The sequence below is a fragment of the Rhinolophus ferrumequinum genome, chromosome 10 (assembly GCF_004115265.2).
Source record: "Rhinolophus ferrumequinum isolate MPI-CBG mRhiFer1 chromosome 10, mRhiFer1_v1.p, whole genome shotgun sequence".
Classification (NCBI taxonomy): Eukaryota; Metazoa; Chordata; class Mammalia; order Chiroptera; family Rhinolophidae; genus Rhinolophus; species Rhinolophus ferrumequinum.
The window spans coordinates 13,799,574-13,823,389 of NC_046293.1; the positions used below are offsets into that span (position 1 = coordinate 13,799,574).

The 23,816-nt window shown below is 37.9% G+C and overlaps 1 protein-coding gene across 6 annotated transcripts in view; it reads right to left on the reverse strand.

Annotated features, from left to right (window-relative positions):
* The window catches only part of RIC8B (RIC8 guanine nucleotide exchange factor B), a 101,073-nt gene that overhangs the window by 45,532 nt on the left and 31,725 nt on the right, over window positions 1-23,816 (reverse strand). For all 6 annotated transcript variants that reach the window (XR_004424105.1, XR_004424103.1, XR_004424104.1 and 3 more), the window contains exons 3-4: window positions 18,756-19,364; window positions 9,389-9,483 (exon numbers count right to left, since the gene is read on the reverse strand). Coding sequence is in view for 3 of the 6 variants with exons in the window: in XM_033116528.1 (XP_032972419.1) it covers window positions 9,389-9,483; window positions 18,756-19,364 (704 nt within the window). In the remaining 3 variants the exon portion in view is untranslated. The remainder of the gene's footprint in view (window positions 1-9,388; window positions 9,484-18,755; window positions 19,365-23,816) is intronic.

The window sequence follows — 23,816 nt, forward strand, 5'->3', positions numbered from 1 at the left end:
TAACCACTTGGAAACCAAATTCAGGGCTTAATCTATCTGATGCTGTCCTAATTTAGACCACAGTAGTTCCTTTTACTTCAGATTAGAGTGACACCCTCAAAAATAAAACAAAATAAACAAAACAGAAATAAAATACAAATTTTTTTCTCTCCTTTACCCTGAAGTGTGGCTCCACTTACCCAAAAATGAATTATTTCTTTTCTTTTTATATTATGGAAAAAATTTCGTCTAAGAAATCAAAGTTTAAAAACTAGACGATCCAGAACAATGAGTGGTAACTTCACGGGTACCAAAAAAAATATCTGAACCAAGAACAAAAATAATTTAACAAATCCTATGAATGAGTCCTGGTAAAATACAAGGTATCTGGTTGTCCCGAGTAAAAATCTACAGCTGCTGCTATTACTATTACGACTACTGTTGAAGTCCCTAATTTTGGTTATTTGTAAATAATCACAACTGGTTGAAATAAAATACTTTTCCCACAAACTTTCCTTTAAAACATTTTGCAAACATCTACAGTTCTTTGTCTATAGTTAAAAATGTTTTGCTTCTGACTTACACGTTTGGAAACTGTTATTAAACACCACAGATTCACTGGGGTTAAAAAACAAAAGAACGCTACCTTAGCATTACTTTCTAAAACTGCATAAACATCAGGATTTTTTTCTTTATAAACACATAGGGCAATAGACTCTGAAGTCCATCGATAACATAATTATTCTCTGACTCTACCATAGAGACCCACACTGAAAAGTTTAAGACGATGCATTTCATTACAAAGGAATGTTTCCTTTTAAATTCCTTTAAAATAAGCAGTTTCCAGGAATTTGGTAAATTTAAGAAACCAAATGTAGAGTGTGAGTCAACAAATATTTGGATGTTTCAGGCTTTTCAAGAAAAGTTCCCATTTTCTCATTTCTTATTAAACAACTGAGTTCCCAAACAACTACAAAATTAATTTTCTGGCTCACTGTGTTTGAGCTATTCTTTTTAAGTAAGGAAGGCCAGCTTTTTGAGCTCTGTCACTTCTCTGACAGTTTTATTTGTGGTAGAAGAGTGTATGAAATTCTCCAGCTACCAGGAAGTCAGCGACTGTGCACAGATCCACACAATGGTGTTTGCATTCCTGCTCCAGGGGGTAGAAATACTGTGTATATTACTCTCCCCTTTTCAGCTTCCTAGAGATCATTAATCACTGGGACATGACATCCTCCCACTCATGCTCCCAGCCCCCTCCTGATATGCAGATTTAAAAGCAAGGCCTACTTAGAGCTCCTTAAAGCCCTGATTAAAGCCTTGTTAGTTGTGGAAGAAGGAAGGCTATCTAAAATCCAGTCCTGTATCAATCACTGGACTAAACAAAATTTAATACTAAATGACACGGAGAAGAATGATGCCTGTACATGTAGCCCTACAGCTGTTAGCAAATCTTCCTGGTCCAATGTATCTTCTTTATATTCCAGGCTCCTTTTTCATGGCTGGAAAATCTACTTAAATGAACCTTAAGACCTCCCAAAGATTTTCAGATGTAAATACCTAAGTTTACTTTAATCTAAATCAATTCAGTAATTATTTATTAATTACTTGTGCTAGGCATTGCTTTACGCAGGTATTATGAAGAAAGTAGAGACAAATCCCTGCCCATATGGAGCCTATTTTCCAGCATACAGAGAACAGTCAATGAAAAGTAAACAAAACAAATACTATATTTGTTTAATGTATAATGTGTATAATGTATAATAATGTATAATGTGTATAATGTGCACTTTTTTGCCCAAATTTGTGAGGGAAAAATAAGAATGCGCATTATACATGGGTAATACTAATTCTGTATCCATATAAATTTTTAATTCTTTTATTTATGCTTATGAGTTAAAAGTGTAACTCTAGAAATCAATAACAATTTCCGTATGCAAAATAATACCAAATACAATAATCGGTTTTGTTGAATTTATGACAAACTCGTAAGGATGAAGAGTTCTTGGCCTTCTATGTGCGTAAATATTGTCAATTTGTTACCAGTACATAAAATTTCTTGTACCTTGTATTTGTTCTTGTGTTTTGTAATTGTTACATAAAATTTCTTGTATGTACCATAATACGTTAAAAAATAAATGCTAAAATTCCTTTATAATACAAAAACAAGTACCTAAACATAAACAAATAAAAATTTGAATTAAAAAATTAAAATGAAAGATTTTTTTCCCCCTGAAAGTTTGGGCCAAAAACATGGGTGCAGGGGTGGCCGGTTAGCTCAGTTGGTTAGAGCATGGTGCTAATAACACCAAGGTTGCCGGTTCTATACCCACATGGACCACTGTGATCTGTGCCCTCCTCCTTAAAAAATAAATAAATAAAAATAAATAAATAAACCAAAAAAACCCCACAAAAACATGGGTGCACATTATACACAGGAACGCATTATACACCGCAAAATATGGTGAGTTAATAGACTAGAAGGTGATAAGTGGTCTGGGGATAAAACTCAGGAAAGTAAGATAGGTCATACGGGTTGTAATTTTGAACACGAACACGGTGGTTAGGGCTGACTTCCAGAGATGGTATTATTTAAGCAAAGACTTAAAGGAAGTAGGGAGTGAGTAGTGCGCTGTCTGGGCAAAGAGCTTTCCAGGAAGAAGAGCAAGAACAAAGCCCCAGGACAGGAGCGAAGTATGTTTGAATGCAAAGAAGTGGTGTGGTTGAATCACCATACACAGAAGGGTAGGATCGAGGTCAGATAGGTAAGAGGGGGTCAGACTGGTCTTGCCGGCGTTGGTAACTAGATTTTATTCTGTGAAATGGGAAGCCGCTGCAGGATTTTGCACAGTGATATAGGGTACACTTAACTTAGGGTACAAGGGTCACTCTGGCTAATGTTGAGAACAGCTGGTAGGACATCAAAGGTGAGGAGGGCCAGTTAGGGTGTTATTGTAATAATTCAGGTGAGAGAAGGGATAACAGTGAAGTGGTTAGATATGGACTCATTTTGAAGGATTTCCTGACACGCTAAGAATCCAAAGTTCTAGATTTAGCAAGTGGAAAGCTGGAGTTGCCATAAACTGAAATGGGAAACGCCACAGGAAAAGGAGCTTTTTAGGGGAAGAGTAAGAGTTTAATTTTGGATATGTTCAATTTAGGATGTCTATTAGACTTCCAAGTGGAGATGTTAGTAGGAAGTTAGCTGTGAGAGTCGGAGTTCAGGAAGAGAGATCTGCATTAGAGATATAAACGGAGTCATTAGCATGTAGATGGTATTTAAAGAGAGAAAATTGGATTAGATCTTAAGAGAATGAGTGTGGATGGAAAAACTCTGAGGGCTGAGCCTGGGGCACTCTGTCATCCAGAGGCTAGGGAGTAGAGGAAGCAATTACAGCTCGAGAGGGAAGAGGGAAAAGAAGATAGTATGGTATCCTGGAAAAAAGGAGGTAAGTAAGACTGGAGTCATCTGTGACACATGATGTGGACAGATCAAGTAAGATGACAACTGAGAAATGTCCACTGGATTTAGCAACACGGAAATCACTACCGACGTTAATAATAGCCATTCTGGTGGAGTTGTGGCACTAAAGTCTGAGTAGATTGGATTCCAGAGAGAATAATAGAAGAATCAGATAGTTGACACTTAGGGGACTTTTGTGCAAAGGGCAAGAGAAGACGGGAGCAGCAGCAGATAGGGAAGGGTCAGGAAAACTGGCGACATTTATGGGTGGAAAGACCCCTGAATGCTGCTCTCAGCAAAGCGTACCTTTTTAACCTACAGCGAACTGGTCACTGTTCGCTATTTCTGTATCTGTCCATGTTTTCTCCTGCCTAGAACATTCTCATTAAGACTAGCTCAAACCCCACTTCATCCTCCATAGAGATTTACTGTGCTCTGTGCTTGGTGCTCAGCATACAAACATAAATAAAAAGTGTTCCTCTTCCTAAGAGAAGGCAGCATAAGTACTTTGTGGAGCTAGGGCCTGATTCTAGGTAGCCTCTTAGCAAAAGCATGCCTTGGGCAACTTACATGACCTCTGGGCCTCGGTGTCCTTATCTCTGAAGTAAAGGGAAATACATGGCTCCTACCAGCTTGATGTGAAGACTGAATGAAAAAAGGCATGAAAAGCACTCTGCTTGGCAGAGTAAATGGCACCTATTAAGGAGCTTTTGAACAGTAGACATATTGCATTGCAGGAAGGAAGAGCCAAATCTGGAAGGAGAAGAGAATATGGCATCTATGGGGAACTGAAAACTGGTCCCTACGTCTAAGCAAAGGACAAGGCCCTAAAGGAGGGGCCTCAGGAGGCAGCACGACCAGAACGTGTGTGTGTGGAGTGGACGGGGGAGATTCTAAAGAGAACAGCAATGATGCATATGTCACAGCCAGATGGGTTGCCGATGACCTGAAACCAGAGTTGTGCTGGCCTTTGCACAAAGGAGTAGGTGCAAAAGCCAGGGAAACAGATTTCCCAGATGAAACTGCAGATCATTAATAAATGCACAGTGTCAAAAGAAATTTGCTTTTAATTGGAACGACAGAGGGGAGCCATGAGAGGATTCTAAGCAGAGATTTGCCTTTTGAAAAAGAACTCTGCGTGCAGTGAAGAGGACGAAGCACGCTATCTGTCAGGTTAGGTAAACTTTTCTCACAGGACCGAGCAGCCTGAACTTAGAAGTGAAGAAGGAAGGTGGTCTGACCGACCTGGGGTTGGGTGCTTGAAGGCTGGCAGGACATGGCAATAGGGCAGTAGAAAGAGGCCGAAATGATGAACAACGCTTTCACAAAGAGAGTGAAGAAAGTAAACCTATAAGGGGGGGCTTATCAATAGGAGAAAAAGGGATCACCAGGGAACCAGAGGTCTGGATGAGGATGGAGAATAGGTACAGTAGGGAAGAGGACGCGTCCCCTCACGCCAGACCACAGTGAGTTTGTCCTTTGAATTCTATTAGCAATTACTATTTGGATAATGAATGCACTGGGACACTACTCAAAAATGATCTTGTGATATCTCTTCTATTCTTGTCTTGAATTGTTATTTAACTTTTCATAATATTTATGTCTTGTCTCCCCATTTAGACTCTATGTTCCTCTAGGGTATGCACTGTGGAGTCCTTCAAACACCCTGCACGGTGCTCAGTATAGTTCAGAAAATATCTGTCCGCCTAGGTAACTGTTACTCCCCGTGAAAATCAGGTTAAACACCTGAGAACTTTACTGCTAACAAAACAAACAAACAAACAAAACAGAAATAAAACCCTCACTCCCTAATCTCTCCAGACAGGTAAGCTCTCCTTTTTCTGTGTGTCTACATTAGCTTGTTCAGGTCTGACACAAGACTCATCCCAACAACTACATTTACTTAGAAGTCTGTTTTACCCCCGAGGAGGGGAGCCCTGGAGAACAGAGAATGGACTACATTTATCTTTGTTGTCGCAGAGCTCAACATAGTGCCTAATACATAGCAAGTGTTCAGTTAATATGAGCCAAAATGAAATCATCCCATTTTCAAACAGTTATTAAGTCTGTCATGTATAAATCATTATGCTTAGCTAATGCTAGGGTGCTAATTATTTTGCAATATGTGAGGATATCAAATCAACACAACATGCACCTCAAACTTACACAATGTCACGTGTCAATTATACCTCAATAAAGCTGGAAAAAAACATACTTTATGCTTAGCACTGTAATGAGGTGTCACCAGGTACTAAATTGTCCCCTTCGATATGAGATAAAACGAGCTGGTCTAAACAAAGAAACAACAACAAAAAAGCCGGGAGGTAAGTACTTTTTAGACATACTGGCTCTTTTGGGTGAAAAAGGAAAAAAGCTTTGTAGATGCCAATGTGCTGAGTGAAAGAAATTAGACTGAGAGACTAAAAGAAATGAAGTCAGGTCTGGCCCTCCCTTCTCCTCTTTCTTCCTCTCCTCTCCAGTGTACAGGCCATCCACCTTCCCCTTTCTCTCCAAATAAAACAAAACCACAACCACAACCACGTGCAGCTGTTTTTGGCTTAAGTGCTCCTGCATAAGCTGATTGATTATGGACAAGAGGACTGAAGATACTTTCAGGCAGATAGCAGAGATGAACAGAATAAGGATGTCCTTTAATGGAGCAAAAAAAGTGGATCACAGCAACGATTTACTTGTTACCATAAGTCTAGACAAAAAGAAATGAAATGTAACGAACAGATTTTTAAAACTAAGATGATGATCGGTGCTAAAAGGTTAAGTCAGCTGTCATTGTGAGCTAACTCATGTTATCTCTATGTCCACGTCCTCTTGATTTCTCTTGGAGGAAAAGAAAAGCATTGCCTTACAGAGACAACATATTAGAAAAAGCTGCTGCGAAGCCCGTGTTTTACGCATTCGTTTCCTAGAGAACCTTAACAGGCTCCTGACATGCACGTATCAAAGAACATATCTGGCTTGAGAAAAACTAAATGAACAGAAAAACAGGTTTCTCTACACAATCACAGGATACACATAAAAATAAGTTCCTACACAAAATATCAAAATCCAGAACAATTTTTAAAAAGAGATTTGGAACTAAACATTGGATCTGAAGGCCAACATTCCTACTACGATAACAGTGACAGGAGGAGCAGTGTTGTGGGGGCGGCAGCAGCTTCCCCATTTGCTGACAGGGACGAAGTGCTTTATTAATTGGCCATTTATTCATCAGTGTAACCTTCTGAGTTTGATAATAGTGCATAACCATACATTATACTGTCCAGGTTTACCTATTTCATTACATTTTCCCTTAAAACAAATCAGTGTCAAAAAAAAACCACCACCAAAAAAACCCCACAAAACCTTAGAAAATAACTTTAAAAACATGGAATGAGATGTTACTTGGAAACATTCTGATTTTTTCCTTAAACTTATGTCACACACGAACTGTTTTCAGGATCACTACGATTGGGCAGAATTTAATAGATGTTACAATTCTAGTAAGGTTCCTAAAAAGCCCTCTGAGGGTGGTGCAGCTTTCTCTGTGTTTAAATGGATTAGCCTAGAGTCATTATTGCCCAAAGGATACTAATCACTTTAATTCTGACTAAAGGGACTTGCAGGCTATTCCGGATAAACTGTCAGCAGCAGCCTCAATCTCCCAGGATAGCCCTTCTTACTTACAGTGTAACTAACAGATATTTTATCAGAGCAGCTTTTAAGATAAAAGCAAATTTGAAGAAAAATATCTTTAAAAGTTATTTAAGAATAAATATTTAAAGCAAGTATCAGAAAGGAAAATGAAGAAATCTGATTACATTTTTAAAAATCTGATTTTTAAAACCCCTATCCAGCTTTGCTCTATTTTGACATATACCAGGTGCTACGTTAAAATTCTAAATGCATTCTTCAGAGAAATCCTTAGCAGTGTTTTTGTGATTAGTGGAACAATTACTGTCAATACACTTTCTCCTCACATTTTTGTATGAATGTTCATTAACTCGTGACATCTGATTTTTAAAAAAATCAATTTTATCCTGGGTTTGTAAACCTGTTTTCTTTTAGTTCTAGTATCTAGAGATCTAGTATCTCTGGATTACAAAAAAAATTACAGTAAGACAAAATATGCAATAAAATCTTTATAGAGGATATGAGTTATTGCAGTTAATCTGATTATTTTTTAAAGGCACAGACTCAAGAAAATAAAAGAAATTTTTGACCTGTAGCTGCATAAAAAAAATTAAACTTTTTAATTGTGAAAAAAAAAAACAATCTTTTGAAGGCTTGCAAGGCAGAGTACATAAAGATAACCTATTGGGCCGGCCCGGTGGTTCAGGTGGTTGGAGCGTGGTGCTCCTAACGCCGAGGTTGCCAGTTTGATTCCCACATGGGCCAGTGAGCTGCGCCCTCTACAGCTAAGATTGTGAACAACAGCTCGGCTGCCATGAGTAGCTAGAGGTTGGTGTGAGCTGTCGCGGGCTAGAGAGCTGCCATAAGCGGCTGGTGGCCAGCGTGGGTGGCTGGCAGCCAGCATGAGCTGCTGTGGGCTGCTGTGTGCGGCCATTAGCGGCCGGTGGCCAGGGTGAGTGGCCGGCGAGATCTGCTGTGAGCGGCTGACCTACCAACGACTGACTGGGAGTGGGGTGGCGGGGGAAGTGCAAGGCTCATAACACCAGCATGGGCCAGGGAGCTGTGTCCTACACAATTAGACTGAGAAACAACGGCTTGAACAGGATTGGGGGGGGAAGGAAGAGGCGGAAGAAGGGGAAAAAATAATAAAAATAAACATCAAGCTATCAATAAAATGACTTAAAAAAAAAAGATAACCTATCAACAAACTCATCACTACATCAAATAACAAACTGCCGATCATAACAAAAATAATATGGATCTGCTGGAAAAATAACAATTAAGGGTATATTTCATTTTATACTCTGGCTGTGTTTCTATAGTTTTATTTAAGCCATATTTTGGAAAAGAGACTATGTACTGTAAATGCTCAAAAGGCCATTTTTACTATTAAGAAGAATCGAATTTTAAATTTGTTTGTAAAGCAGAATTAATGCCAATTACTTTTTTGCAGATTTGAATTTATTTGAATGGTTTAAAATGCTATTTGTGCTCTTGTAAAGCATGATGAGCAGTTTTATCTTAAAGTCAGAAGTCTTATTACTACAAATGTGATCTAGAATACAAAGTAAGAGAACTAAAAAACTGCATTAATACTTATTCAGTTGTTCTCAGAGAATAAATTTTAACAGCAGCCCATTAATAGCTCTAACAGGGACGTCATAAAACTTTTTTTATATTTACTATTTTTTATGCATTAATACTTGAGACTGTGACCCGATTCTTATATATTTTTTATCCTAAAATTTAATATCGTTTAGGATATATTTTTTGGTAAATAGTCTTACAATGAAATTAGCGAGAGTACTATTTTAAATGTAGTAATTAAAAGCAGGGTTCAAATCCACACTCTTGACTATTGGGACTATGTGATCTCAGAGAAATTGCTTGATCTTTCTAAGTCACAGTTTCATCATCTATTGAAAGGGGAAAATAGTAGCATCTACCTCATAAGGCAGATACCATATAATTTCTACCTCATAATTTCTTTATAAAGAAATTAATCTTTATAAAGAACTTAACATAATGTCACATGCAGTATTCAGAAACTGTGTGCTATTAGTATAGTTGTTCTGGATTTTCTTGTTGAATGCAACAAACGCCAAATTCTTTTCTCTTATGGGACTCAATATAACGAAGTCAAAGGGGACAGAATGAAAATTTCTCATCAGGGCACAGAAATGATTTCTGATCTACCAGTTACCCGATTTACTGTAACATGTTCACTTTCTTGTACTTGTAACAATTAAAGTCAGATGCATAAAAACAACAAGAACTGATGACGTCCTTCACTGAGCCGTCAACACAGAAGTTACCTACCTGTGCAGCTCTTCCGTTTTGTCTTCAGTTGGACCTACGATTAGTAAACAATGGCGAAGCACAGCTGCCATGACGCGGAACTGATGAGAATCACTCTGTGGCAAACAAGAAAGAGGAGAGGACAATTGGGGATTGAATGCCTGAAGGAAGGAGTGTGGTGACTTACTGCGTCCCTGGGAGTCATCTCATGGCTCATCTGCGCTCCCAAACAGTAAGTCTTATACTGTATATGGTAGAGGTCCGGATATTCTAGGAAGAATTCCCAAGGCAATGCTACGTGCACGGTCACTGTCTCATATGAATGGCCACAGCCACCTCCAGAAATGGCTGAAACCAGAAGGTGTTGATCTAACCGCTCCCTTAGGGCACATCAGGCAAAGAGCGAAATGATCAGTCCCCACGCATTTCCCACTTTTACTTTATCTTCAGATTCAGTTCAACTGGGGATCTTTGCTATTTCCAGAAAGTCTAGATTCTTCTGTTCCATAGCCTACCGTTCCAGTTGACTAGTCATTATCAAAGTTCATACAGATGGAATGCTATCAGGTACCGAGGAGCGGGTGGGACATCCTTAACAAAAATGGCTCATCGTTTTAACTTTCAAAAGCAATGATTAAAATCTATAATCTATTGACTTCATTTTCATGAATCTTCTTAATCTCCTAGTTCCCTCAAATCTTGCTCCTAGTTTCCCCAGAGCTACCAGCAAGTGATGAAAAACAAATGATCTGAGTTTAATCTATTTTTCCAATGTTCACTCATTGGTAGGGGTATTAAAGGCACAGAGAGTCAGAGGGGAAAAGGGAAACTGTAGGAAATATGCAAAGCTCTGTTCTAAATAATCACTTACTTTACCTCCTTATTTTTAGTGAGATGTTGGGGCACTATAATGTCCTTAATCATCTACATCAAGGTCATATCTCTCTTATTCCAGATTTTTAGTCACTAACAAGACATAAAATTAGTGATAATTATGATAGAGATCCTAGATATGCTATACTTCAGGAAGGCTCTAATTACTTCAAAAGCTATTAAGATTTTTTTTTTAAAAACTTCAGTATGTAAATATAATTGACTTCAAGTGTATACAAGGTCTGACAATTAAGTCCGTGAACTCATCTAGAAAAAGTGCTACATACATCATTGCTGAATATCAATCACTACGGTCACATTTGAAGTACTCCCCTTGGGAAGCTATGCACTGATGCCAGTGCCTAGTCCACCATTCAAAGAAATTTTGGAACTCTTTCTGGAATGGCCATCAGAGCTGTCATCACATTACCCTTGATGTCCTGAATGTCATCAAAATGTCTTCCTTTCAATATTTCCTTTATCTTTGAGTAAAGAAAGAAGTCATTGGGGGCCAGATCAGGTGAGTAGGGAGGGTGTTCCAATACAGTTCTTTGTTTACTGATTAAAAACTCCCTTACAGACAGTGCCGTGTGAGCTGGTGCATTGTCGTGATGCAAGAGCCATGAATTGTTGGCAAAAAGTTCAGGTCATTTTTGTCTAACTTTTTCACGCAGCCTTTTCAGCACTTCTAAATAGTAAACTTGGTTAACTGTTTGTCCAGTTGGTATGAATTCATAATGAATAACCCCTCTGATATCAAAAAAGGTTAGCAACGTCATTGGAACAAGTTCACAAATTTAATTGTCAGACCTCGTACAAAGTGAAATATATTCACATATAACACATACATATACATCCTATATTCATATATATAACTCAGCCCTTCTAGGAAGAAAATGTCTCTTACAAAATCTAACAAACAACAGGGCACGCTTTCAGTACTCACAATGTGGTTGACAATATTTTAAACATAACACCATCATGTGTAGATTGGGAAGAGATAAAGGCCTTGGTGGCAGAAGAGAAACAGCAGTGCACTTGGAGTCAGGAGTGTAGATTATGACCTTAGACAAATCATATAGCTTTTCTGGGCCAGAGTTTTCTCATATGCATCTCCACAAACATGAGGTTGTTAGGGTTATAAAAGGATTCAGTTAAAGAAGATGATACATACAAAAGCGCTGTTTCAAGGAAATATAATTTGTAATTCCACATTTGTTTATACACTTGCATATACATTGTTTTCTCCACTAATCTAATACCTTCACATGTTTAGAGGATATGTGTATAGTAGATGCTTAATAATTTTTAATGTAAATGGTAAGTAAACAAAAAGTGCCCAAATCATAAGTGTACAGCTAGATAAAATTCCACAAAATGAGCACATCTACATACTCAGCACAAAAATGATGCAGTGCCAGGATTAAGAACTCCAGAATTCCACTCTTGATCCCTTCAAATGGTAATCTCCCGCTCCTCAAGGGTCATCCTAACCTCTAACATCACGGGTGATTTTTGTTGTCACTGAACTTTATATGAACGGAATCATAAAACATAGACCCCTTTGTTTCCATTGTGAAATTCATCCATTATTGTGTGTAGTTAGTTGCAGTTTGTTCACTTTCATTGCGTGAAAGCAGTGCTATTCGAGGTGGTCTGTGACCATGCTGGTCCACACCGTTTGCCACGGATCTGCAATGCTATTAAGGTTGGTGCAAAAGTAATTGCAGTTTAAAAAGTTAATTGCAAAAACCACAATTACTTTTGCACCACCTCATATTACAGAAGGGGCACGAGAGCATTTAGAAATTTTCAAGCAGTTTGACATTGTGTGTAGTATTGTGTTATACAAGAGTTTCATTCTGACAGCTCGGAAACATCTGCTCCTTCACCACAGTTAGGTTAAGAAAACACCGCTGAATACAATGAATACATTACAATTGACTTATCCATCTTACTCTTGATGGACACTTGGACTGTTTCCAGTTGGGGGCTGTACTTCAGTGAACGTACTTCTGTGAACGTACTCTTTTACATACCATTTGGTATTCTGGGCCATAGGGCACACACATATGCAAGCTTCAGAAGGTAGCTGACTGCCACTATTTCAAAGTGTTTATACTTCCACCAGTTGCTCTACATCTGCGTCAACACTTGGTATTGTCAGCCTTTTAAATTTTAGTCATTCTTGTGGGTGTACTGTGGTCTCATGGTTTTATTATGCATTTTCCTGATGACTAGTAAAGTTGAACAATTCTGCATGTCTATGGGTCATTCAGACAGCTCTTTTGTAAAGTGCCTGTTCAAGCCTTTTGTCTATTTTTCTATTGCGTTGATTGACTTTTTTGTACGGATTTGTAGGATTTTAAATGTATTCTGGATAGAGTTCTTTATTGCATATATGTGTTGTAAATATCTTCTCTCATTTGGTGGCCTGCCTTTATACTTTCTACTCTGGATAAACTCATTTTCATGAAGACCAATTTGTAAATTTTTCCTTTATGGTTTGATCTTTAATTTGTCCTGTTTTAGAAATCTTTGCCATTTAAGAAATGTTTGACTTGTTTAAGATAAAGTCGTGAAGGTAATCTTCTGTTTTCTTCTAAAAACTTTATTGTTTTGCCTTTTACCTTTAGGTCTCTTATCCATCTCAAATTAATTTTTTGTGTAAGGTATAAGGTAGTGACTCCAATTCATTTTTTTCCATACAACCATACAATTGACCCAATGCAATTTATTAAATAGCCCTCCTTTTGGTCACTGTATTTCAATATTACCTGTATCACAAATCAGTTGACTGTATATGTGTAGGTTTACTTCTAGACGATTTATTCTATTCCATTAGTCTATGTTTCAACAAATATTTGTTGAATTGAGGATTATTATTTAAGAAGTGTTACTTAACAAAGGTTAGACAGGACACTATCTCCACGGTTATTCTGCTGTGTGACTTTCCATAAATTTAAACTCTCTTATAGTTAGTATCCTCATTTGTCAAATAGGGTTCCTGCTCCTGTCTCACAAGGATGCTGGAAGAATGGACTATAATTGCTCTTTAGAAAATATTTTACACAAGCACAGTTTATACAACTGTCATTTACTTGCTTCATGATCGTAGGTTGGATATCTTTAGGGCATCAATATTCTCTCTTCTGAAATCATACTATCTCCACAGGTTGAGAAGGGAAAGAAGTCCCTACGGACAAAGCAGGAGGGAGACAGAGAAAGCCAGCACACTTGTGGCGATAGTGGAAATTGAAATGAGATGACACTAAAAGAGAGAGAAAAACACAGGAAATTCTTTGGGATCTCATTATACAGCTTTTACTTCTTAATTACAGATTCTACTGCTGTACTGTTGCTTTCATTTCTCCTGTGCGAACTGTAGGAGATTTCACTTTTGTTTGGTAAAGTTATCAATTTCCTCACACCTTTTCATTCAAAGCTTCAATCAATCTTATCAATGTCTGGGAGAAAATCTGAAGGGAGAATACTTCACACCAATGAATCCTAATCTGGTTTTGTTATCTCAGGGTAGTTCTAATTAACAGGTTTAGGAAACTTGTCCTATGGAAATTCAATTTCATTTCTATAAAAAGTGAAAAGCACACACAGACATAGATGTACGCACATGCAGGTAAACACTCTTACCTGGGAATATAGCTATACCTCAGGTAGCATTTCACCGTTTTATCCTAGCCTTTTTGCTTACCTCTACCATAATTATTTGTCCTACTAAATTGCATATGTTCAAAAATCTCTGTCTCCTTACAGGCAAAAATTATGTACTTTACCTCTTTACATCTTTTGCATTTACCGTGGGCATAAAGTAATGCTTTCTTAAATTAACTTACAAAAGGAAATATAAATGTTATAAAATAGAGTGCAATAACTCCAAAAAGGCTAGAAATCTGCTCCTATAAACAATGTTATTAAATTTTTTAGGCTTCTAGAGAATTTCTTATGCTTTGAAAAATTCAAAAAGTATCAAACTTTCCTTCCTTCCTGTCAACTTCGGGCTATTTCTCCTATGTATGCTGCTATACAGATATCAAATTATATCACATTCTATTTTTCATTTAAGCAAAAATTTCTTGAACACCTACTTGTTCTAGGTATGCTGCTTAGTGGAAAGACTATGCCACTGAGGTCAGATATACCCACAAAGATCTAGAATATGTGGTATGAGAAGTAATTGTGCATTGCTGAGGTGATTCTTTTTTATATTCAGGCAAGCATACAGAAAATATAGAGAATAGTAAATAATGTAACGAACAGTCGTATATCCACTTGTATTTATATGTCTGATTTCCCTATTAGACCATTAGTTCTTTGAGGGCAGTGATGCTTTATCTTGCAGGTTGTGTACCTAACACAGAACTGGGCACAAGTAGGCACTCAATAAAATGATTCAAGGGAAAAAAAAACAACATGGCACAGCTTGAAGCTTTATTTTTACTTAATTGAGATCATGTCCTTTTCTCACATTTCCTTTAAAGCCTCTAAAATAACCATGGAACTAACCTCTTCTGTTACAGCGTGACATCCCCAATCACCTTCTAAGGACACTCACTGCTTTATTTCCCTCAAGTAGCATCCTTTGACTGCTCAATACTTGTATGACTTTTCTGTTTGCACGTTTGTTTGGCTCTACCACGTCTGTCGGTACTTGTATTTTCTCCCTACATGGCATCGATACCTGGGAAGCACTGGGAATGTATGCTAAGGGATCCCTAGAATAACATGCTGTCCTCCATCAACAGAGAGATTTAGCAACGTGTTAAAGCAGGAGGAAGACAAGACCTTTTCAATTCCCTTTTCTGGAACTGACTTCAAGTCCTGTTAAAGGAATCATTTGACCTTCTTAAACACACTCCCTTTAGGGAAGGGAGAGAAAAGGGGAGGAGGGAGAGAGGAAGGCAAGACTGACACAACATGTGGAAAGAAGGCCAGCTACATTTCCTACTGAATGGAAAGAACTCTCCAAGTTAATCTGCTGATGGCATCAGCAGACAGACAGGAATGTAACACTGAGGCATGAACCTAAAAATGAACAAATGGTACTAATTTGCTAAACCTCAAGAAAAACCTAGTCATTAATTTTCTGTTTATGGTGAATTATAAATGAACAGTCATAAAAATACCTACTAAAATAGTTAAAACCAAAACCAAACATCTGTATTTTCTGTAATGGATCTGTATTTTCTGTATAACAGTTGAGCTGTGAAATAGGTAAAGATTTTAAAAAGTGAAATTCCCAGGGTTTGAAAAGGTATAAACTAGCACTATTCTTCTTAAGGTAAATTTGGCAATGCATACCAAAAAACCTTCAAGTTTTGAAAAACCCTTTGACCCAACAATTCCAGGAATTTATCTACAAAGGTTTTTACAAGAAAATTCACTGTATTATTATTTGAAATAGCAAACAATCTAAATGCCTACACGTAGGGGATCTATTAAAGTTTGATAAATCCCTATGAAGGAATATTTACACAATACAAATACACTTACGAGTATTCCTTCATAGGGATTATCACCTTTAACAAACAGGAGAAGAAAGCAGTTGTCAAAAAAATGTTTTTTTGGTTGCATAACTCTTTTTATCCACCAAATTAAATCTAGGTTACAAGCTTAAATTAAAAAGAAACAATAACAATAATCAAAGGTGCTCTTTTTAAAGTGAGGGTGGGGAAACTGGAATACTGCCCACTCATCCCAGGAGCTACTCCTAGGAACTTCAGGGCTTCAAGGAACATGTTTTGAAAACCACTACTCTTCAAGAACATTTGTTGTGAAAAAAAGATCAAGATTATAAAATGACTGCATTTTTGTAAAGAAAATTATACATAGGTTTTGTAAAGAAAATTATACATATGTAAAAATCATACATATTTATATATCATACAATGAAGAATGGTTAGATACACATAAAATGCAAATAGCGCTTATCTTTGAGTGGTGGGTTTACAGGCAATTTGTATTTTTTTAGTGCTTGTATGCTTTCTTCACCATAGACTGTCTACAATTAGCATGTACTATTTTCATGATAAGGAAAATAATATTAGTTATTTTTAAAGTTGGATCTTTCTGTACAATAAGTTTTCCATATCCCTTTATTTCAGTTGGTATTTTACGTATTGACAATTCTTTAGGTGCTTGCTCAATTGGAGAAAGATGTCTTTTATCTAACAATCGAGGAGGTATTAAAATCTGGGTAAATGGACTCTTACTGGCAAGTTTCTCTCCACCCTTATTATAGATTTTTTTAATGCTAAGTTGTGGGTACCCCACTCAAAAGTACACTATGCTGATTTCTGTGTCTCTTAAAATGCTGTTCAATTTCTGGGAAATGTTCATTCCCCATTCTTCAAACGGCTAAATCATTCTCAGGTTTCAGGTTTTAGGAGAGACCTTCAGAGGTCTTCTGGGACTACGTTAAGTAAGTATTCTCAATCATTGCACTGTTTCTTTGCCTAGCACTTAAAGCAATTTGAATTATGTATCTGTTTACTTATTTGTCACCTGTCTCACCAATAAAACTGAAGTTTCGTGCAAGCAGAGACTATGCCTATTATTTGCCAATATATTACACAACACCCAGCATAACACCTAGCAATTGTCCATAAATACTTGTTGACTGACTGACTAACTAAATGTTTGCTACAATTTGAATTTGGAGACTCATAGAGACTCAAGTGGCTTAAAATAACCTTTGCCACACTCTTGCCTAAATGAGTTGGCAAGATGCTGTTTTCAATACTGTTTAAATTTCTGATAACTTCAATAATAGCCCAGAGTCACGTAAATGGGGCACGTTGTATAATGGCTGTAACATCTGCTCCACAACTCGTAAGAGGCACTAGGTCTGCTGAGATGCCTGCATCTGGACTACTGATCCTTTCTCATGTATCATTTGGAGAATAAACATTCTATAACAGTGAATGATATTTGACACATCAATATTTTCTACAGCTTTCCCCAGCCCCACTATTACTTAAAACTGAAACATACTAATGAAGGCTAATTTCAATTTACTGATATTTATTACATGTCATTCCATACACATACTGATGTGCAGCCACTGAATTATAAACTCTCTTTGTTCAGGAATCTGAACAGTGTGAGCTACTATTTTGAGCACAATTCAAATAACAGGGGCTCCAACAATGGCAAACCAACAGTCTCAGAAGAGCTCTTGCAACTAAATGGAAAACTTAAAAACACCAAAACAAACAGTGTAAGAAAAATAACCATAGAAGGTACCAAATAAGCATAGAGACATAACATTTAAAATACTTCCAAATATTTGGTTTCAAAGCATAAAGGGAGCATGTGGGCTTTCCACATCTTCTGCCAAGTCCCAGGAAAAACTGACCATACCTTAGTCATCTAACACAGCTGTTAGGACTGATCTTCAAATATTTGGTTTCAAAATATAGACCTATTTGCACTTTAAAACTCGGATGCCTGCGTACTCCCACTATAGTACTGCAGTGGGATAATCCTTTCAAAGTAGGCTGCTGGCAAAAACAGATCTTTATTCTTGGTGAGAACCGCTTCAAATGTACACAGCAAAATGTTAACCTAAGTCCTAAAGTCAATTGTCAGAAAAGATAATTGCTCTGGCATCAAAACGCTTGGGGGGGTGGGGGAAGGCAGAGGCTGAATTTCACCAGTTATTTAAGTTAAGGAGAGAGGCTGAATGTGAGATGTTAAGATTCTAGAAGCAAGGAAAAAAGTTTATTATGTGAGCTTTTCTTAAAATTGTTGAGCTAAGTTTCTTGCCGAGCATATTGTTCTTCTGGGTACTCCAATATAAACTATCAAATCTGCCTCACTTTGGGTTGCTGGACGGTCCAAGCCACAGAAAAGGATCTTAGTCTAGAAATAAGTCAAGTGGTTTAAAATAACCTTTCCCATACTCTCGTGTAATTATACTTGTTTTCTAGGACTGTGTACAAGCATGGCTATCTAGTTGTAGCCCTACACTTCTGATAGTTATCTAACACTATAAAGTAACACTCTAGGAGACGGGGATGATAGGTGATAACACAGAGCATCTTTCACTCTTCTGAACAGACATCAGTTCTGATTGACCAATTTCAACTGGCCTGATTTAACTTTTAAGATGGCAGCCACTGAAAATGCCTATACCTTTTTATGAACCATGTTGTTTTGTTTCCATTCAAATCTTGTAATTTAAACCTTGTTCCTGAAAGAGGCACTCAAAAAAAAAAAAGACACATGATAGTACAACTTGGAAAAGAAACCGTATTTGGCATCTTAGAAAACAGTAGTCCATCTTCACCCTATTCTTCTAATAAGTGTTACACAAATGGAAAGAATAAGACTTAGAATGGTTAAGAAATTAAGCCTGAGTCACACAACTGATTAATGGGGGAACTGGAAATTTTTTCCATTTCCCAATTTAGCATTCTTCCCTTGCAGGCAGCCATAGGGGTGCCCCAGACCAATTAAATTCCACGGTAGATAACAACCCCCTTCTTAACCTTACCTCTTTATGCACCTTCCAACTGTCTACTGTCACATTGAAGAGAGCTTTGAGGGCCTCGATGGCACAGTCCGTCTCCTGAGGTGAGAGAGGAGGTCCATTATGGTCTACGGCCGATTCATACTCATCGGTCCACTTGATGCTAAAGGCACTTTCCAAGATCTGGGTTAGCAGCGGTAGGCCCTGGAGCTCGTAGCGCAATTGTGACCTGATGTCGGTGTGCAAAAGTGACAGGAGGAAGAGCAAGCGCAAGTCAAAGCACTTAATGTCATTGATAAACTTTCGGTCCTTGCACTTTCTTAGGAGGTTACAGAGCTTCGCAGCAAGGTTAAGTTCCAGGCTGAGCTGCTGTGCCATCTGACTGTTGAACACTATGTTACACAGACATTTTAATGACTCCACAATAACTGGGAACTCGGACACCTTCTCCAAAGAATCATCCGACTCATTTAGCTTGGCTAGTCGCAGCAGTATCTGCATATTTTCCTTGGTTGTTACAGGAACTAAAATCTTTTTGTCTCTGGAGAGAATGCGGAGAACTTCCAGGCAGGACACTTGACATGTTGTTGGGATGTCCCTTACGAGGACTTTAAATATGCCTTCACAGAGTTTCTGAGAAACAAGAACAAGTACGTTAAAATCACTATGTGGTTTAAATGATTTAAAATAGAATGTTTCTCTACCAATGTATTTAATAGCAGTTCAAGATCTGGCCAGAAAAGATTGTTATTATTTTCAAATCATAAAATGTTAGAACTGGAATATATTTGGTTTACTTCTTTCACTTGACAGATATACAAATTGAGGGCTAGAGAGGTTAAGTCACTTGTGCTGGGCCAGGGTGAATTAGTGGGCCAGACAATATTCTTGCCATAAAATCACTTATTCTCTTTTAAATTGACTAATTTCGAATTTTCAAACAGCTTTATTCTCAATGGATTTTTAATATCGGACTACACAAAATATCAGGATGGAAGACAATCAGTCTGAATCATAGCTGTTCCCTTCCCAGAAGTGTTGATCAATGTTTCGAGATTGGGTTCACAATTGCTCACAAGTACAGGCTCTTGTAAAAAGACTTAGAGAAGGATGCGTTTCTGCCCAATTTTAGCTGTGCTTTTCTTCTGAATTTATCGTTCTATGGCAGTAGTCTCTTGTTTTAGCTCTCTTTAGCTAACTAATGTAATAACATTTAAACATCACGTGACCCCAAAGAAGATCTTAGGGGTCACAAAACTGCCAAAAATGATTCTAAGTTGGATTCCAAAGAGGGCTTAGCTAGCATATACGATGCCTTTGAGCCAATCTCGAAAAGATGCCCCTCTCTAGGCTGACTAACTGCAAAACTATTCCTCCTAGGTGGACAGATTACCAAAAAACCCTCTTCCTCTGAACCCAAACACATGGCTTGGGTTCGGAGTGTGGGCAAGGTCTTAGTTGCCCCTTTGTTCTCTTGGTGTAGAGCACAGATTCCACAAATATATGTAGTAGTCCTGGTTCCAAATCTTGCTACCACTATATCAGAACAATTCTTTTAGGATGGTCCCAAAGTACTCTATCTTGAATTTTTTGAAAACTAGTTTTTTCTTATGATTGTCAAATTTAAGAACTACTGAGCATTCTCTCAAAAGTCAATATCCAGCTTTCTTTTCCATAAACTGCAGGTCACGCCTTATACATGAAGCAAGCAGGTTTATAACCATTCACTGCTAACCATTTCTGTATACATTTTATAAAAACAGCAACAATTATGACCAATACAAAATGTTACAAAGTCTCTATCGACCTATTCTCAGACTTTAACTCTTTAAAAAGAGGCCATCTGTGCAGGTCAAGCATCATGATCTAGGCAGGAATCCCAGGCTACGTGCACCTTCTGATACATCCTAATCATACAGCCATGGAAATGAAGCCAAAATTACGTGTACTATGCTTTCTAGATGGAGGTGGGAAGGAAATCACCTGACAAGCTAACAAATTTTTGTTAACAATGTCAACTCTATCCCTGCCATATCTGATAAGAAGGGTTTTTCGTTTAATGTTTTAATACCATTGTTAAATCATTTTTAAAAACAATACAGTTTTGGAGTAGGGGTAAGTATAACGTGCCCATTACTGGAAATATATAAAACAGAAAAATTTTCTCCAGTTTCAGATCTTTCACATCCAAGACCAAAAAAAACAAATTCTACATATTACTTCTTACCTGTCACATTCCCGAGGGTGGATTCTAACAACCTTTGCTCCCACGTAATTTTATTAAAAAGGGAAATCATCTACATTCATATTTAAGATGTAACAAATAATTATAAAACATTATATATGTGAATTTGGAGTTCTACATATCTTATAAAACACAGACATTTTTACCCCCTTCCTTTCTAAACCAAAACCCAAAACAAAACAAAACAAAACAAATCTATGAGCAACATGGCTCTTTTCTTGTTCTCCCTTCAGACTCAAGGAAAAAAAAAAGCAAAGCATGAATAGCAATTGGAATAGGCAAGGCTATAAAACAAAAGGACTGTGAAACTCTGGGACATAAGACAGCTACATGGAAGATATTAGAGGTGCCTACAAAATTTATAGTTAAAAACTGCCTCATCTAACGGCTTGCAGGAGATCAACTAGCAACCAAAGAGAAGAACTCGTTTTAAAGCAGTTTTCAATCAATCCAGTTTTAAAGCACAGTTTTCTTAAACATGTCACTTCTCATTACACACTTGCCTCCCATAATGACTGTGAGGTAGCTTTCTGCTATGTCTCTTGAAAAGTAATATCACTTCTTGGACAATGACCCCCCCCCATTTTTGGTATTACAACTTAAACAAAAATCAGACACTCAAAATATAACAAAAGAAGTGATATTTAATAGACACACTCATTGCTTTACTCAATATAATCATTTCTATCCAGAGAATATTATAAAGAAAAATTAAGGAATCGTGTACCACATTTGGATGAATCAGAAAAGTTTTGCTTTGCACGTGTACACCAAGCAAGAGGACTGAAGATACAGTATTCTTTACCATTCCCCCACCTGTTGTGTGCATACTGCTTCTGTGTTTCAACGCTGCTCTTGTATTTCGCCTTTATTTTGCCCTAACGGTGTTTTTCTGTGCTTTGGCTATTTTTTCATTGATTTTCCTTTCCCCCAAAACATGCCCTGCTATCTTTCCATAGCACCTTGCTGCCCATAGGTGCTGCTGAAATGAGCCCAGTGTCCCTACGGACGCCTCGGGCAGAATCCCCTTCCAAGGGCTCCAAACTGACTCTCAGTCCCTTAACCAGACGTCCGGAGCCATTTCGCCCACTGTTCCTTCAGCATGGCATGCCCTGCCACTGTGTCCACCACGCAGGACCCCACTCTTTTTCTAAGACTTAGTTTGAGAACTGAGGGGTCCACAAGCCTTTCCCACCACTCCCTACTTTGCTTTCTTTCAGTCTGTGCCTCCAACAGCACTCAGTTTTCATCTTTTTATACAAGGAGCTGTTCGGGCATCTCGTTCCTTCTCCAGCCTCCTTGAGAACAGAGCCTATGTTTCACCTGTGACCCAGGGGCTGGTCCAGGTGTGCTATAACTATGTTTAAGTGCAACATAACCACAAACTCCCGAAGATTACCTGCCTTAAAGTCTATCACGTGACTCTCCAGCACTTTCCACAGACTGACTGCTTTGTATTCCTCCTCCACCAGCCCCCCCAGCTATCAAGTCTTCTCCCATTTGCAAGTAAAACAAACCATCATTACATTACATTTTAGGTACAAACTATTTGTATTTACTTTCAAAGTATTCATTTCTTCAAACTTGCTTTTATTGTTTAACTGATATAGTTTTAATCTAAAACTTATTTTGCTATCTTAGATAACCAAAGAACATACTTTTTTCCATTAAAATTAACGGAAATATTTTCTGATTTAATAACTTTTTACTTTGAGGCCAGGTTTTCAGGAATGAACTAACGTCATAAAGCAAAGGTTCGATATGCTGACAAAGTATAATTACTAAAAATCAAAGAGTCTGAGAAACGGTCCTTTTAAAATGCTCATTAGCTTTGTAAGTCATGGTTATTTCTATAGTGTGCAAGACCCAGCAGCAGAGACTCAAGAGTAAGATCCCAAATGGTTCCCCAATGCTAATACCAGTATTGCCCTCCAAATTTTAGTAGCTTGTTTCTGAACTGAAACCCTAGCGTATACTATAGCAGTGATTCTCAAACTTCAGCATGCATCATACTCACCTAAAGGGACTGTTAAAACCCAGACTGTTGCACCTCACCCCGAGTTTCCGATTCAACAGGTCTGGGGTGAGGCTCCAAAACAGGAACTTTTAACAAGTTCCCAGCTGCTGCTGCTGCTGCTGGTTCACGAGCCACACTCTGAGAACCACTGACTATAGTTAACAACGGCCTGATGTATCTTGGATGTTAGCGGGTACCGGTAAACTGAGACTAACTGACTGGGTAAGGCCAGAAAAGTAGGCGGACGGGACAGCAATTAGCACAAATACCTCCACTTCTTCTTGACTGTCCTGTGCTGAAGTTGTACATGGGGGGCAGGGAGAGGAATGAGATGTCCTTGTCTGGTCACATTACTTTTCTTAAATGTTAAGAACTCCTAGAGGTATCAAGCATATTATTGTTTAAGGTCAGGGGGTCCTGGGCTTGAAATTTATTCAATTTACCACGGACTCTAGAATCAGAACAGTGTTGTGATTAAGAGCAGGGTTTCTGGATTTAAATTGCTTGTGTTCAAACCTTGGTTCTTCTACTGTCTTCTAATGGTGTGACCCTGGCCAGTTACTTAGCCTCTCTGAGCCTCACTCACTGTAGGAATGAAATGACAGCACACACGAACAGCACTTAGAACAGTGGCTGGCATGTGGCCAGTGTATACTGCAGGTTATCTGTTATACATTATTGTAAGATAAAATTTCAAAGTCCTCAGCTTAGCATTTAGAATCCTCTAACCTGCTTTTGAGTCTTCTCTTTCATAGTGTTCCCCTATCAAACCCTTCTCTTTAGCTATATTCCTTTCCAAATTACTTCCCTTTGAGTTCTTTTG